At 38.2% G+C, this 17,478-nt stretch overlaps 1 protein-coding gene across 12 annotated transcripts in view; it reads left to right on the top strand.

The window, feature by feature from the left end:
* ZMYM6 (zinc finger MYM-type containing 6) overlaps positions 1 to 17,478 on the top strand; it is a 46,308-nt gene that overhangs the window by 24,984 nt on the left and 3,846 nt on the right. For all 12 annotated transcript variants that reach the window (XM_012189978.3, XM_012190033.5, XM_012190083.5 and 9 more), the window contains 5 exons: positions 566 to 738; positions 2,197 to 2,347; positions 4,884 to 5,018; positions 5,458 to 5,498; positions 17,323 to 17,467. In XM_012189978.3, the coding sequence (XP_012045368.2) occupies positions 566 to 738; positions 2,197 to 2,347; positions 4,884 to 5,018; positions 5,458 to 5,498; positions 17,323 to 17,467 (645 nt within the window). The remainder of the gene's footprint in view (positions 1 to 565; positions 739 to 2,196; positions 2,348 to 4,883; positions 5,019 to 5,457; positions 5,499 to 17,322; positions 17,468 to 17,478) is intronic.

The raw sequence follows: 17,478 nt of genomic DNA, 5'->3' as shown, positions 1-17,478 counted from the left end.
ATTGTAGCCATAGAGCATGCGGTGGTTATGAAGTAACTCGTGATGAGTTGGGCTCTTAATCCACAATTAATTTTCAAGAAATTTCTTTTTTGAGGTATAATTTGAAGCTTTTTTATTGAGTGTATAGTTAACTCACTTCTCAGTCTATCCTTTTAAATGTTATAATAATCTCAATAAAGAAAACCTTTCCAAATATAATTAGAGCAATGGTATTATTATGGAGTATAGAAAATCTCTTTGTTAAGTTTAACTTCAAAGATCATTGTTTGTACCCTTTCATAAATGGGGTAGTTGGGCAATTACTGCTTCTCGGCTTAAGGAACTTTTATACCTCTTATGTTTCTGAATATAGATAACCTAATATTTAGAGTGTATGTTTCAAAGGTGATATGAGTTTGTTTTGTGAATACAGATAGGACTCTCTTTTAACCTAGAGCCAAATAATTGTGTTCAGATTTAGAAGTTAGCTTAAGGCTGGTATTATTGAAGACTGTAGAAATTCACTTCACTGCCTTCTGGTTAATGTAAACTTGATGTCTCTTCGTTTTATCCTTCTGGTGCTCAGTTTGCAGATTCCTCTCTGCCCGTGACTTTGGAGAACGATGGGGAAACTACTGTAAGATGTGCAGTTATTGTTCACAGACATCCCCTAATTTGGTAGAAAATCGACTGGAGGGCAAGTTGGAAGAGTTTTGTTGTGAAGACTGCATGACCAAATTTACGGTTCTGTTTTATCAGGTAAATATGATGTGCCTCTTCGACTTTCTGAAGTTGGTACCGTTATTTTCTATTTAAAATATATTCAGATTATGTGAAGAGAAATTGGTTGTTTAGAACTAGGTAAATAAATTATGGGCTGTGGGCTCCTAAAGCAAAATTCAGTTGACTACAAATATGAAATCTTTGGGGTCAAGAAGATAGGATTTTTGGAGATTTTTATTGTTATTTGGGGAACTGTTCCTTTTAATTTTTGCTTTCTTGTAAGGCACATGGATCTTATTTATAACTTTTAGTTCTTTATAGTTGGAATTTTACACAGTTATGTTGCCTTAAGTGGCTCTCTCATTCAGAAGGAGTTCTGAGGAACTTGAAGTGAGCATTTGCTCTCACTTCATGAGTTAAATGACTCTGACCTCCCTATCCTTCATCTACCTTCTTTTTTAAAAAATTACTTCCTTGAAAGCCCAACAACAAAAGCTGCAATTGATTAAACCACTAATACCTGTCTGGTGCTTCATAAATATTATTTCATTTAATCTTCACCACATTCCTTGGTGGCTCAGATGGTAAAAGAACGTGCCCACAGTGCAGGAGATGTAGGTTTGATCCCTGGGTCGGGAAGATCCCTGGAGAAGGAAATGGCTACCCACTCTAGTTTTCTTGCCTGGGGAGTCCCATGGACAGAAGAGCCTGGTGGGCTACAGCCCATGAGGTTGCAAAGAGTTGGACACGACTAAGTGACTAACACTTTCACAGTCCTAAGAGATAAGGTATAGTATTGCTATTGTTAGGTTGTTCTTGTATTGCCTGTTTATAAATAAGGAAAAAGAATAAGGTCCAGGGAGGTTATGTAATGTTCCCATGAAGAATCTGGTAGGAGAGGAAGAGCACCTGTAACACTCCAGTAAAATCACCTGTTTACGTGTTTACCTACCTAAACTATAGTTTTCTTTGAGAGAAGGTATGTCATTTTCATAATTATGTGACTAGGACCTATCTCAATGCTCAAGACGAAGGAAACCTAGTTAGATATTTGTCAAATGAATCAAAGTCTTTATGACTACAAAGCCCATATTCTTTTTTTTTTTTTTAACTTATTTTATATTGGAGTATAGCTGATTGAGAATGATGTATCAGTCCAGGTGCACAGCAGAGGGACCATAGCCCATATTCTTTATACTGCAGTGGGCTGCCTCTTAACCTTAAAAAAAAAAACAAACCCCATCTTTTGATTCCTTCACCAGTAATTTTGAAAACAGGAGATCAATTTTTATATCCTCTCAATTGAGGGCGTCTATATAAAACGAATAGTGTGTATAGTTTTGACTACAGTATCTTAAGGTAGGAACCTTAAGTTTTGTGATCTCAACTGACTCACGCATTCTGTTTTCATAGTTCCTTCTGGTTTTATGATTAGTGTTATGTTTTCATTATTTTATAGTTTTCAGCCTATCCTGTTTCACATTTCTTTCTCAGATGGCCAAGTGTGATGGTTGTAAACGACAGGGAAAGCTAAGTGAGTCCATAAAATGGCGAGGAAACATCAAACATTTCTGTAACCTATTTTGTGTTTTGGAGTTTTGTCATCGTCAGCAAATTATGAATGACCCTTTTTCACAAAATAAAGGTAAAATTAAACTTGGCTAATGGGATCTTTCCGTCAGTGCTAAGTTACTGTCAGCACTCAAAGTTGTAAATAATGTAATAACAAAATTTCACTGCATTCACATAGCCTAAATTTACTTAAATTTTCCTTTAAGAATCCTTAAAGATTGCCCTAGTGGGCAAATTAATCTTGATGCTTTTTGTTTTCAAAATCAAACATACCAAGGAATCAATAAATATGTAAGCAATAATTTTTTAGGAAAATTAGATTTGCTTGCTTTTGATTGAATTTATCTGTATATAAATAACTTACACTAAGTGATACATTGCTATTCAGTTCATAAAGCAGAAATAAAAATAGAAAATCAGGGCAAACAAAGGAAGAGGATATATTAATATGGTGGCTGTTACTGGTGTAAGATTTGATTCAGAGCTTGCTTGTAGCCAAGGGAAAAAGAACAACACATTAATTATATCAGAAAAAATAAAGTAGACCAGTTCTTCATGGGTAGCAAAGCTTTTCCTGGCTAAGAATAAAATAATTTTGCAAGTAGGACAGCTAACGTGGTCACAATATCCAGATGAATAGATACGTGGCATGTTCTGAAAGTAGCTCTCTGAAGCAGCACTTCTCTGAGTTAGGCTAAAAACATTTGATGTTATGTTCTCTCATCAAAGCCTGGAGTGCTCCTGAATTGACAGAATTCATATGCTCTGGCTTTATGGTGTGGCCTTTGTCTACTTTTGCAATCTTATTAATCATCACCTTAACCACATATGCCTTGTGCTAATCTTTTGTGTTATCATCCATTCCCTAAGACCAGTAATGGTAGAATTTTCATTCTATAATGTGGGTTAACAAAATCAGTGTTCTTATGTGGATGGAGAGCTACGTCACCAACTTATTCATAAAAATTATCAGGTTAAATTTTTATTTGAATCAAGCTTTAGGTGTAGAAATTTTAACATTCGCTAATGGAAAAGTCCTGTTAATCCTGAAGCCGATAACTGTATTTTTACACATTGAGTATCATTTGAAGTTTCTAATTTTAGAGAATTAAACACCCTGTAAGTCCTAGTGAGCACTAATCTAAACAGGATCACCCAACCCAACATTCAGTTCAGTTCAGTTCAGTTCAGTTGCTCAATCGTGTCTGACTCTTTGCAACCCCATGGACTGCAGCATGCCAGGCCTCCCTGCCCATCACCAACACCTGGAGTTTACTCAGACTCATGTCCATTGAGCCGGTGATGCCATCCAACTATCTCATCCTCTGTCGTCCCCTTCTCCTCCCGCTTTCAATCTTTCCTAGCATCGGGGTCTTTTCAAATGAGTCAGTTCTTCGCATCAGGTGGCCAAAGTATTGGAGTTTCAGTTTCGACATCAGACCTTCCAATGAATATTCAGGACTGATTTCCTTTAGGATGGACTGGTTGGATCTCTTTCCCGTCCAAGGGACTGTTAAGAGTCTTCTCCAACACCAGAGTTCAAAAGCATCAATTCTTCGGTGCTCAGCTTTCATTATAGTCTATCACATCCATACGTGGCCACTGGAAAAACTGTAGCCTTGACTAGACGGACCTTTGTTGACAAAGTAACGTCTCTGCTTTTCAATATACTGTCTAGGTTGGTCATAACTTTTCTTTCAAGGAATAAACATCTTTTAATTTCATGGCTGCAGTCACCATCTGCAGTGATTTTGAAGCCCCAGAAAATAAAATCTGCTACTGTTTACACTGTCTCCCCATCTATTTGCTATGAAGTGATGGGACCGGATGCCATGATCTTACTTTTCTGAAAGTTGAGCTTTAAGCCAACTTTTTCACTCTCCTCTTTCACTTTCATCAAGAGGTTCTTTAGTTCTTCTTTGCTTTCTGCCATAAGGGTGGTGTCATCTGCATATCTGAGGTTATTAATATTTGTCCCGGCAATCTGGATTCCAGCTTGTGTTTCTTCCAGCCCAGCATTTCGCGTGATGTACTCTGCATATAAGTTAAATAAGCAGGGTGACAATATACAGCCTTGATGTACTCCTTTTCTTATTTGGAACCAGTCTGTTGTTCCATGTCCAGTTCTAACTGTTGCTTTCTGACCTGCATACAGATTTCTCAAGAGGCAAGTCAGGTGGTCTGGTATTCCCATCTCTTGAAAAATTTTCCACAGTTTGTGGTGATCCACACAGTCAAAGGCTTTGGCATAGTCAATAAAGCAGAAATAGATGTTTTTCTGGAACTCTTTTGCTTTTTCCATGATCCAGCGGATGTTGGCATTTTGATCTCTGGTTCCTCTGCCTTTTCTGAAACTAGCTTGAACATCTGGAGGTTCATGGTTCACGTATTGCTGAAGCCTGGCTTGGAGAATTTTGAGCATTACTTTACTAGCGTGTGAGATGAGTGCAGTTGCGCGGTAGTTTGAGCATTCTTTGGCATTGCCTTTCTTTGGGAAACCCAACATTATGCAGTTATATATTTGTATTGCCTTGGAACTTAGTTGTTAGAGTTTTTTTTAATGCGTGCATGTGATCCTTTTGTCTTACCTTTTTGTTTATTTTAATCAGCAAATATTTCTAAGGCACACATTGCTCCAGCGGTGCTCCCTGCTGCAAGGACAAATACAACACCAGTTATAACCAATGTGGTGTCACTGGCAAAAATATCTCCTGCCCAGCCCACAGGGAGTGGTGTTTTAAAAGGTATGACTTGAAGTAAAGGCATTTGGGTAAACTGTAGAGGTTTTTTCCTAGTGTAAATAGCGCTTACTGGTAAGACTCACATGTACATTTATATGAAGAAACATGGCCCTCTGTCTCTGAGGGAAGTGGGTAGCAAGCAGGGTGGCGTGCATAGAGAAGGAAGTGGTATATATAATTTATTTTTTAAGGAACCCAAATGATTTAATATAGCTGCCTTTAACATCAGAGATTCTAACACAGTATGTTAGGATTGGGACCCAGGAATCCCTTGCCTTTACCAAGCACCCCAGGTGATATTGATGCCAAATTTCCTTGTACTATTTTTTGAGAAATTCTGGACTAGACTCTAGACCACCTTAGAGAGAGGAAAGTAACCTCTTGGTTTCAGTGTTTACTTGTGTATATTCTAGGGATAATAATGTATTTTAATTTAAAACAGGTGCAGTTGTTACTGAAGAGGCAACAAAGATCATTGAAAATGTAAGTTTTATTAATTACCTTCCTGATTAATATTCTTTGGGTTTAGTTTCATTTTAATATATAGCTTCTAATTATGTCTGAGTACATTTCTATTTGCTACTTAGTTGATTTAAAAAGTGGAGTAATATATTATGCACTAATTTTTGTTTTTGAATTTTAAAGTTAGATCATTAATAATGCATTTCTGATTTATTTTACTATTTGTGTTCTGGTTCCTTAGTTTCTTTAAATACTTGTTAATTCCATCTGGGTGGTTATTTTCCTCTTACTACTTTCAAGTATTTTTCTTCTCGACTAGAAGGTTCTGAAAAAGTTCCCTGTATTATTGTTTTATGCATCTTTGAATTACGTGAAGCTGAGAATAGTGCAAAGTAAAATAATATCTAACTTTTCTTTTTATTGTGAAACTTCCTGAAATTTAAAAAAAAATGTAAAGAAATGCATAATTTCTGGTAGGCTGAAAGAATTGCAGACTTTGTCATTGTCGTATGTCAGCATCACTTTAGCAGGAGAACAAAATCCCCATCGTCCTTTATCAGTATCACACAAAACCTAATGTGTCAGGTCTTGGGTTAATGTTTTCATTACGGTGTTGCTCTCTTAATATTTGCTCTTGATACAATTAAAAGTATTTAAAACAATATCATATAATGGTGTGATTCAGGTTCATTAAGTGGTAGTGCTATATTAAAAAGTGTGCCCCAAATTCAATAGATTTGGAGAAGTTAGATGTCGTAAAACTCTGTGAAGAAGGCTAGACCATTGCTATGATATCTCATGCTGTTAATTTAGGAGAGTGCACCCTGCAGGGTATTAGAGATAATGTTCAAAAAGCCCCAAAGTGGATTTAGAGCAGATACACCCTTCAGTTCACAAAATTATCTTGTAACCAGGCAAGGATGATGGAATAAATTGAAAAAATCCTGGCAACACAGATGTAAGATCAATGTTACCATAATGTGCCCCTAAAGCCAAGCTCTCATCTGTGCTAAGACATGAAGTATTTTTGATGATTTGAAAGGAGGTGACACTGAGACAAAAAGGTTTACTACAAGTCATGGCTGGCTTTTCAAGTTTAAAGCCCACCAAGGTTTTAAGAATATAAAAATGAGCAGGCAAGCTATATCTGGAGCGCTGAAGCTATCAAAACATTTCAGCTTTCAGTCAGTCAAGTCAGTCAGTCCAGTCGCTCAGTCGTGTCCGACTCTCTGCGACCCCATGGACTGCAGCATGCGAGGCCTCCCTGTCCATCACCAACTTCCGGAGTTTACTCAGACTCATGTCCATTGAGTCGGTGATGCCATCCAACCATCTCACCCTCTGTTGTCTCCTTCTCCTCCCGCCTTCAATCTTTCCCAGCATCAGGGTCTTTTCCAATGAGTCAGTTCTTTGCATCAGGTGGCCAAAGTATTGGCGTTTCAGCTTCAATGTCAGTCCTTCCAGTGAATATTCAGGACTGATCTCCTTTAGGGTGGACTGGTTATTTCAGCTTTACCAGAATTTAAAGAGCCTTTAACTTGGAAGACAACATAACATCTGCTAATAAAGAAGCTTTTAAAATGGTAAAGAAGGTAAATTTGTGCAAGGTTGATGAAAGGGATGTTGAGATTTTTGCCTGGGTTGTTTTCCAGGGATTAATAAAGGAGGACTTGCTAGAATTAGAAAAACAGAGGTAATAGGAAGAGGGCCCCAGCAATTAGCCTGGGTCTTCAGCACATCAACTAGCAATGAAGTGACTGGCATAGACTTTTGACCATATTTCAGCAACAGTTGCTAGTTTTGAAGATGATCCGTATGTGGATTGCAGTTCCATGGTGGTGAGGTGAAAGATGGACAAGTGTCTTTGCGTATGAAGAAATCCTTAGTGGGAAAGAAAAAGAGAAAAAACCCAAACCATGTTAGATTCATTAGCTTCATTCTTTAGCAAAAGTCTTCTAGGAAATCAGACCAGCCTTCACCATAATGTGGAGAGAGAGTTTATCCTACTTAATTTGATATCTCTTAACTCTTCTATTATTAAGGTTGGAAAAGGATAATGATAACACTAGTTAATTATTTTTAGGCAGTATACCACATTAGTTAATGAACTGTCATTAAGTTAATTTCATATTTATATGTATATTATGTATTGTACTTTAAATTATATTTTAAAATTACATGATTAATAAATCACTGTTATAGAATTAATAATTTTATTAGCTGCTTAATTATATAATGAATTATTAATGCATTGTGCCTTAAATTAATATTATTGTTATGAAGTATTATTTATTATGCTATTATATATTATAAAAATATTCTATATTATAAGTGTATATTCTGTGATAATGCATTCTTCCTCTATATGTATGGGACAATTAGTCTTAAATTATGTTGGTTTTTTGAATTATTCAGAAGCATATCTCTCATATTAAATGTGACTGCCCTATATATGTTTTCCCTATATGGAGTACTTCTGTAATTCACCAGTCATTTAAACTGTGTTACAGAATAGTTCTGATTAATATTTTCAGTTGAGGCTATAAAAAGTATAATAATAAATAATGTATTTTTATGATTTTTAAAAAAGAAAACCAGACTGTTTTAGAATCTTTTTCTTTGTTTCTCTGGGACTTTGGTCTGGATTCCTTCAGGTTATTTAAGTGGTCTTAAGTTTGGGGGAAAGGTGAGGTACTGGAAAGTGCAAAGAAGAAAACATACTGCAGATGTCAGCAAACTTCTTCTGTAAAGGTCTAGAGAGTAAATCAGACTTTGCAGGCCATGCAGTCTCTGTTGCAGCTCCTTACTTCTGCCATTGTAGTGGAGAAGTAGCCGTCGACAATATATAAGTAAGTGGCTCTGTTCTAGTAAAACTTTAAAACAAATGATGGGCCCATGAACCAAGCTTTGCCAACTCCATGTTCTACTATATTCCCTCCATCCATAATTAACCATTGATAGATTTGGCTTATTTGCTCATAGTTTTTTCTTTTCTTACCCTCCCTTTTTAAACAATGAATCACTGCCCCCAGTCCTTTTTCACATCCCTCGATGCAGCTACTGTTACAAATTTGGTGTGTGTCCTTTCAGACTGTTTTTAATCTTTCACATTCATATATACACATCCATCGAAAATAATATTATTTTTTTAAATATCCATCTGATTCTTAATAGATTTGGTACATTTCTACTACTACTGTATAATATTGTATCTTTTGTTGTTGTTCAGTTGCTCGGTTGTAGTCTGACTCTTTGCACCCCCATAAACTGCAGCATGCCAGGCTCCTCTCTCCTCTACTGTCGCCCGGAATTTGTTCAAATTCAGGTGCATTGGGTCAGTGATACTGTCTAACCTCTGCTGCCCCCTTCTCCTTTTGCCTTCAATCTTTCTTAGCATCAGTGTCTTTTCCAATGAGTTGGCTCTTTGCATCAGGTGACGAAAGTACTGGAGCTTCAGCTTCAGCAAAACTCCTTCCAGTGAATATTCAGGGTTGATTTCCTTTAGGATTGACTGGTTTGATCTCCTATATTGCCTGTAGATACCACATTTTATTTATCTATTGCCCTGTTGATAAACATATGTTGCTTCGCTATCAAAAATATCTGCTGCAGTGAATGAACATCTCGTATATGTCTTCTTGTGCACGTGGCAGGTGTGTTTGTCTAGTGTAGACATGGAAGAGTGGAATTTTGAGGACAAAGTGTATTTACATTTTTAGTTTTCAAATTGCCCTATTGAGTGGGTGTTCCAGTTTTTATTTCCACCGGCAGTTTATGTTTGTACTCATTTCCTACAGCCTTACTGTCATTTTGTTTTCAGATTTAAACTTTTTTTTGCCAGTCTTCAGTAATATCTTATTGTTTTATTTTGTATGTCACTGATTACCAGTGAGTTTGCTTATATTTCTGTTTCTGAACATCTGCGTTTTCTTTCATTTTTGTATTTGTCTTTTTTCTTATAGATTTCTTTCTGTATTCTGGATTTGTCTTCCTTTCTACTCATCATTTTTATCAACACAAAAACATGTGGTATAATTTCCTACCTGAAAAAAATCCTTATTTAATACCATGACCTTTCAGTTACTGTGCCATTTTTCTGCTTTCCATTCTGGAAAGAAGTCCTCTAAGCGTGGCCTCTGCGTGTTGCATCCTTTTTTTAATCTGCTTTCTTTCCTTAGCTCACTCTAGTCAGGCTTTTGTCTGTACCGCTCTGCTGAAATATGTCTTGTCAAGACCTCCATCAGTCTGTATTTTGCCAAATCTAGCGGTCAGTTTTCAGTTCTCCTTCTCCTCATGCTCTCAGTAATATTTGATACAGCTGATCTCTCTCTCCTTCCTTGAAATACCTTCAACTTCTAGGTCATCATACTTATCCCTTTTGTCAGCCTATACATTTCTTTATAGGGGACTCATACAGTCCTCTGGTTTTAAACCGCCTGGATAGTGGCTGATTACAGACTGACTTCTCTTGCCTTGACCTCTGAGCTCTAGGTTCAGGTATCCATCCAGCTACTCTTAGATGATGAATAGTCATCTCAGGTAAAGCAGAGTCCTTTTATTTCGTCCAGTCCTTTTACTTTCTCTCCAGTGTTCCTTACTTCTTATCACTTCTGGTGCCATCTTCTTAGTCTGGGCCATCATCATCTTTCTTCTGTGTTATTGCAGTGACCTCCTACTTTTCTTTCTCCTTCCATTCTTGCCATTTGCAGTTTTTTTTCCTCCACAGTGTTGCCAGAATGATCATTTTAAAACACAAATCAGATTGTCACTCTGATGCTTTAAAAACCTTCAACGAAATTCTGAAAAAGAAGAATAAAGGAGGGGAAGAGCTAGTTCCCCAAATTATAACTACACATTTGAAAAAAAAGTTTAAAAAATTTTATTAGCATATTGTTGGTTTACAATGCTGTGGTAGTTTTAGATGTGAAGTGAATCATTTATACAACAGATTTTATAGAGCTACATAGTTGAAACAACAGGAAGCCATGGATAGACAATTCAATAGAAAAGAAGTCCAGAAATAGACCTAAATATATATAAATATATTATATATTTATAAATGTATAATATATTATATATTTAATAAATAAAAACATATTTCAAAATTATATATAATTATAAATATTATAGAAATATTATGTATATATTATATATAAATCTGGAGAAGGAAATAGCAACCCACTCCAGTATTCTTGTCTAGAGAATCCTGTGGACAGAGGAACCTGTCCATAGGGTCGCACAGAGTCAGACACGACTGAAGTGACTTAGCATGCGTGCATGCATGCATAAATATATATATAATATATATGTAAATATATATATGTATGTATACACACACACACACACACACACACATGGTTTTAGAAATAATAAAGGTGGCAGTTCACATCATTAGGAGAGATCTCGATTTTTCAATAAACAGTGTTGTGACAACTGAGTAGACATATGGAAGAAAATACCATAGGATTTCTGCCTCCTAAGTTAAGCCAAAATGATGCCCAGATGGAGAAAAGTTTCAAGTTTAAAAAATAATGAAAGTATTAGGAAAAAGTATAGGAAAGAACTTTAATGCAGAAATAGGGAAAGTCTTTCTAGATATGTCACAGAACCCCAAAGCCATAAAGATTTGTGAGGAAAATTCAACTACATTTCAAAGTCAGGACACATGAGGAAAATGAAGAAGTTGCAATTTATGTTGTAGAAGGCTGTGTTTTCCCATATGTAAAGAGTTTCTGTGAGTCATTGAGAAGATCCGGCACCCATGAGGAACATGGGTAAAAGTATGATCCATGATTTTATAGACTTGGAAAAAAAATGGTTCTTAAATGTACACAAACATAATTCAGCTTCAAGATTAGAGAAATGCCATTTAGAACTATAGTTTTATCAGATGGGAAAGATAAAAATGCCAATAGCAGTTGGTAAAACTGCTACAGAGGGCAACTTAGTAAAACCTGTTAAAATTTAAAATGTAAATACCCTTTTACTCAGGAGCTCCAATTTTAAGAATTTACCCTTCAGATATATTCTGCACATTTATGAAATGATGTACAAGGATAACAATTGCAGTATTGTTTGTAGTAGGAAAAGCCTATAAACATCCTAGTTGTTTCATCAGTGATCAGGGCTGTTGTAAGTTCATCCTGAGATATTGTATAAATTAGAAAAAAAGAAAATAGCCCTAAATAGAGAGTCTGAAATGCATCCTCTCCAGTCCCACACTTAGTCACATGGCGTGGCAAGTGGAGTCCCTTGCACGCATACACAGCTGCTCTGTTCAGACTGTAGTTAAATATACCATATCCTGTGCAGTGGAATATCACGCAGTTAAAAAGAATATGGTGGCTCTTTTATGTACAGACACAAAGCAGTCTTATATATGTTTCATGCCTGTATGTTTGTATAGAATACCTCTGGAAGGCAGCCAATAAAGAGACAGCAGTGATTACCTCTGAGGAGAACTGAAAGACTGGGGGAGAATTTTAACAGGGAGAATTATTTTTTTCATTATTTGCTATTTGAATTTTTGGATTTGTCCCATGTTATACTGCCCATTCAAAAACATGCATAGAATTAAAAGATAAAGGAAAACCAGGAAAAGGATATGAGTAGACAGTTCAGAGGAAATATAAATAATGCTTAAACATGAAAAATATCTAACCATACTACTATTACATAATTTCTCACTTACTGAGAAACAGCAAAAAACGTTTGATGATGTTTAACAGTATTGGGAAACAGACTCCTATACATTGTAATATACAGATTTTCATATACTTTGACCCACCAAATAGCACTTATACGACCTTATTCTAGTCAGCACACCTGGCGGTCCTGCGGATCTCTCTTGTTTCAGTAGGGTCTAGCTGGATTAGACCCAAGGATGCTTCTTCTTCCAGCCTCTGACCACCCTCCAACCTCTTTTCCAGTCCTAACCTTCAGAACCATCTTCTCAGCTATTCACTGTCTCCAGGACCAGCCAACATTGTCTTTATTGCCAGTCAACCAAGAACTCCCAGATTAATCAGAATTATCCCACCAAGGTGGAGGCCAGCATGAAACGTGTGGTCAACCTGCATCTGCAGGCCTCCTACACGTACTGCTCTCTGAGCATCCATTTCCACCATGGCACTGTGGCTCTGGAGAATGTGGGCCACTTATTCTGAGAGTTGGTCTCTTGAAGATACAAAACTGGTGCAGTGGCTGTATCCTCTTCCAGGGTGTGCAGAAGCTGTCCCAAGATGAATGAGGTAAAACCCTGGACACCATGGACACTGCTGTGGTCGTGGAGAAGAACCTGAACCAAGCCCTTTTGGATTTTCATACCATGGTTCTGCCTGTGTAGACCCCCATCTCTATGACGTCTTAGAGAATCACTTCACAGATGAGGAGGTGAAACTCAGCAAGAAGTTGGGCATCCACCTGACAGACTGGCTGCCGTTGGGCTGGCGAGTGTCCCTTTGAGGGGTCAACCTCAATTCAAGAAGGGCTTGGAGCCTCTGGCCCATCTGCCTTTGAGGGGCCACTGTGGATCCCCCAGGTGTCAGGACTTCTGCCTGAGTGTCTTCCTGCAGCCACTAGGCAGCTTTTTAATGACCCAGGAGCCCTCTCCCAAGCCATGGACCAAATGGAGACAGTAAAAGCTTTGCAGGAAAAGAGAAGAGACCTCAGTCTATAGATATACTAGCACATGCAGAATCAATTTGTATGTAAGGATATTTTTTTTGTTAATAGTACCAAAAGATTTGTAACCTGTAATGTTCAGCAGCAGGGACTCTTCAAATTACATATAGTGCATTCAGTGTATAAAAGTGTTAACAGGCAGCTTTGTATAAAGTTATATGAAAATATCTCCAAGATAGTTAGCTAGGTGGCAAAGCAAGGTGCTGAACCTTGCTAGTAATATGCTACCATGTGTAAAGGCTGAGTGCTGAAGAATTGATGCTTTTGAACTGTGGTGCTGGAGAAGACTCTTGAGTGTCCCTTGGACAGCAAGTCAGTCCTAAAGGAAATCAACACTGAATATTCATTGGAAGGACTGATGTTGAAGCTGAAACTTCAATACTTTGGCCACCTGATGTGAAGAGCCTACTCATTGGAAAAGACCCTGATGCTGGGAAAAATTCAGGGCAGGAGAAGGTGGCAACAGAGGATGAGATGTTGGATGGCATCATCAACTCAATGGACATGAGTTGAGCAAATTCCAGGAGATAGTGAAGGACATGCGAGCCTGGCTTGCTGCAGTTCATGGTGTCACAAAGAATTGGACATGACTGAGCAACTGAACAACAACATCATGTGTAATCAGAAGCAACTTAATTATATAGCCCATCTCTAGAAGGATATATAAGAGACTGAGAACATTGTGTTCAAGACTGAGTTTGGACACATGGCACACAGTTGTAGAAAACTTACTTTTCGCGCATATACTTTATGAATGACTACATCATTCGAAATTATTGCATCTAACATCTATTGTGGCTTTCCCTGGTGGCTCAGATGGTAAAGTGCCTGCCTGCAATGCCGGAGACCCATGTTCAATCCCTGGGTTGGGAAGATCCCCTGGAGAAGGAAATGGCAACTCACTCTAGTACTCTTGCTTGGAAAATCCCATGGACAGTGGAGCCTGGTAGGTTACAGTCCATGGGGTCACAAAGAGTTGAACATGACTGAGCAACTTCACTTTATTTTCTTTCAACATCTATTTAAAAAGTAAGTTTAAATAACAGTCTTCCCCTTACCTGTGGGGAAAATGTTGCAAAACCCTCAGTGGGTGCCTGAAACTCTGGACAGTACCAAACCCAATATATACACTAATTTTTTTCCTGTACTACACATCTCTGATAAAGTTTAATTTATAACTTAGGCACAGAGATTAACAACAATAGCAATAACATAGAACAGTTATAACAGTATACTACCATGAAAGTTATATGAATGTGGTCTTTGTTTCAAAATACCTTATTGTACTGTATCACCATTGTTGTCGTGATATGAGATGATTAAGTGAGGTAAAGTACGTAGGCGTGATGAAGTGTTACGCTTTTCCCTTTGCACTTGAAGGATGCACTTTAGGACTTCTCTTTGGCATATCTGAATTGCTGCTCTTGCGTTTTGGGATGCCATTATCAAGTACAGTAAGAGTTAGGCTGTGCTGTGCTCAGTCACTCAGTTGTGTCTGACTCTTTGTGACCCCATGGACTATAGCCCGCCAGGCTCCTCTGTCCACAGGATTCTCCAGGCAAGACTGGAGTGGGTTGCCATGGCCTTCTCCAGAGGATCTTCCCGACCCAGGGATTGAACCTGCGTCTCTTGTGTCTCCTGCATTGTAGGCAGATTCTTTACCCACTGAGCTATCTGGGAGCCTAAATACAGTAACAGTTACTTGACCGCAAGCACTGTGATACCACAGCAATCATTTGACATCCTTGATGGCTAAAAGTGGAAAAAATAGTGGAAGTGTTAATTGCTTCAGTCATGTGTGACTATGAGATCCCATGGACTGTAGCCTGCCAGGTTCTTCTGTCCATGGATTCTCCAGGCAAGAATACTGAGGTGGGTAGCCACTCCCTTCTCCAGGGACTCTTCCCAACCCAGGGTTCAAACCCAGGTCTCCTGCATTGCAGGCGGATTCTTTACTGTCTGAACCACCAGGGCTACGAAATGACTAATGGGGCAGGATATGCCAGACAAAGGAATGGTTCACTTCCTCTTCAGGACAGAATGGGACAGCAGGAGATTTTATCGTGCTGCTCAGAATGGTGCACAGTTCCATAACGTAAACTTGTGAATTGTGTATTTCTGGAGTAGTACTGTATTTTCAGACTGCGGTTGACCATGGGTAACTGAAACCAAGGAAAGCAAAACTGCAGACACGAGGGAATGCTGTGTACCGTTTGGTGGTTCCCCATCACTCTTAAAATACAATCCTAATTTTCTGGGTTTTGTTTTTAAATTAAGACCTTCCAGGGCTAAGAACAGTGCCTGGCTTGTAGTAAATATTCAGTAAATGTTTACTGAATGAAAGAACATGTTTTAAATACATTCACCCATTCTGTTGTTTGTCCTTCAGCTTTAAAGGCCACTGTTTGCAAAAGTTTAAAATTTCAAGGCAGTCAATTGTATCAGCCTTTTCTACTTGTAGTCTTTCATGTTTTATTTAAGAATTCTTTCTCTGTTGTTGTTGTTGTCGTCACTAAGTCGTGTCTGACTCTGCGATCCCTTGGACTGCAGCACACCAGGCTCAGCTGTCCTTCACTATCTCCTGGAGTTTGCTCAGATCCATGTTCATTGAGTCGGTGATGCTATCTGACCGTCTCATCCTCTGCTGCTCTCTTCTCCTTTGGCCTTCAGTCTTTCCCAGCATCAGGGTCTTTTCTGGTGAGTCTGCTCTTATTAGATGGAGGAAGTATTGGAGCTTCAGCTTCAGCATCAGTCCTTCCAATGAATGTTCAGGACTGCGCTTTAGGATTGACTGGTTTGAACTCCTTGCAGTCCAAAGGACTCTCAAGAGTCTTTTCCAGCACCACAATTCAAAAGTATCAATTCTTTGGCGCTCAGCACTCTTTATGGTCCAACTCTAACGTCTGTACATGACTACTGGAAAAACCATAGCTTTGACTATATGGACCTTTGTTGGCAAAGTGATATCTCTGATTCTTAATACACTATCTAGGTTTGCCCTAGCTTTTCTTCCAAGGAGCAAGTGTCTTTTAATTTTATGGCTGCAATCACCATCTGCAGTGACTCTGGAGCCCATGAAAATAAAATCTGCCACTGTTTCCACTCTTTCCCCTTCTGTTTCCCATGAAGTGATGGAACCAGATGCAATGATCTTTAGTTTTCTGAAAGTTGAATTTTATGCCAGCTTTTTCACTTTCCTCTTTCATCCTTATCAAGAGGCTCTTTGGTTCCTCTTCACTTTCTACCATCTAGTATCATCTGCATATCTGAGGTTGTTGATATTTCTCCAGGCAGTCTTGATTCCAGCTTGTGATTGATCCAGCCTGGAATTTGGCATGATGTAATCTGTGTGCATGCATGCTAAGTCACTTCAGTCATATCCAACTCTTTTGGACCCTGTGGACTGTAGCCCACCAGGCTCCCCTGTCCATGGGATCCTCCAGGCAAGGGTAATGGAGTGGGTTACCGTGCCCTCCTCCAGGGGATCTTCTTGACCCAGGGATTGAGCCTGGATCTCTTATTTCTCCTGTATTTGCAGGCGGGTTCTTTACTAGTGCCACCTGGGAAGCCCTGTGTTCTCTGCTTTTAAGTTAAATCAGCAGGGTAACAGTATTCAGCCTTGTCATACTCCTTTCCCAGTTTTGAACCAGGCACAGAAGAATGGGAAAGGAGAAAGAAGGCAAGGGAGAAAGGGAAAGATATACTGAATGCGGAGTTCCCAAGAATAGCAAGGAGAGATGAGAAGGCCTTCTTAGATGAACAGTATTTTCTCTGAGTTCTGGTTATTTGAAAATTCTCCATTAGTTTTAAAGTTTTGTTTTTTTCGTGTTGAGGTCTTTAATCAATATGAAGTATTTTTTTGCATGTGGTCTGAAGTTTGATCCAGTTTTTCTGAATATCCAGTTGTCCTAATCTGCAGATTGTTTCCGTTGAACTTACTGTAGGCAGAATACTTTTAAAAACCAATAAATAGTACTGATACTGATTGAAGAAGAATTAGTAATTAATATATATTTTCCAAAGCTATTTTATTGTACCACTCTTTCAGAGAATTATATTTCTTTTTATATATCACCTTTCAATCGATAGCAATTCTAGTCAGTGAGAAGATACTAAAAAAAAAAAAAATCTCTCTTTGGTTTCTGAATTTGTTTTTAACTAGGGAAGTGTGCAGACAGATGCCATGAAACTTCTGTCTTCCCAGTCTTCAAAAGTTTTAAAGAACAAAGCGCTACTGTGCAAACCTGTCACACAGACCAAGGCTACCTCTTGCAAACCACATACACAACACAAGGAATGTCAGGCAGGTATGTGTTGT

Source organism: Ovis aries, chromosome 1 (assembly GCF_016772045.2).
Source record: "Ovis aries strain OAR_USU_Benz2616 breed Rambouillet chromosome 1, ARS-UI_Ramb_v3.0, whole genome shotgun sequence".
NCBI lineage: Eukaryota > Metazoa > Chordata > Mammalia > Artiodactyla > Bovidae > Ovis > Ovis aries.
Note: the sequence above shows the minus strand (reverse complement) of the source record. Positions and strands in the feature narration are given on the sequence as shown.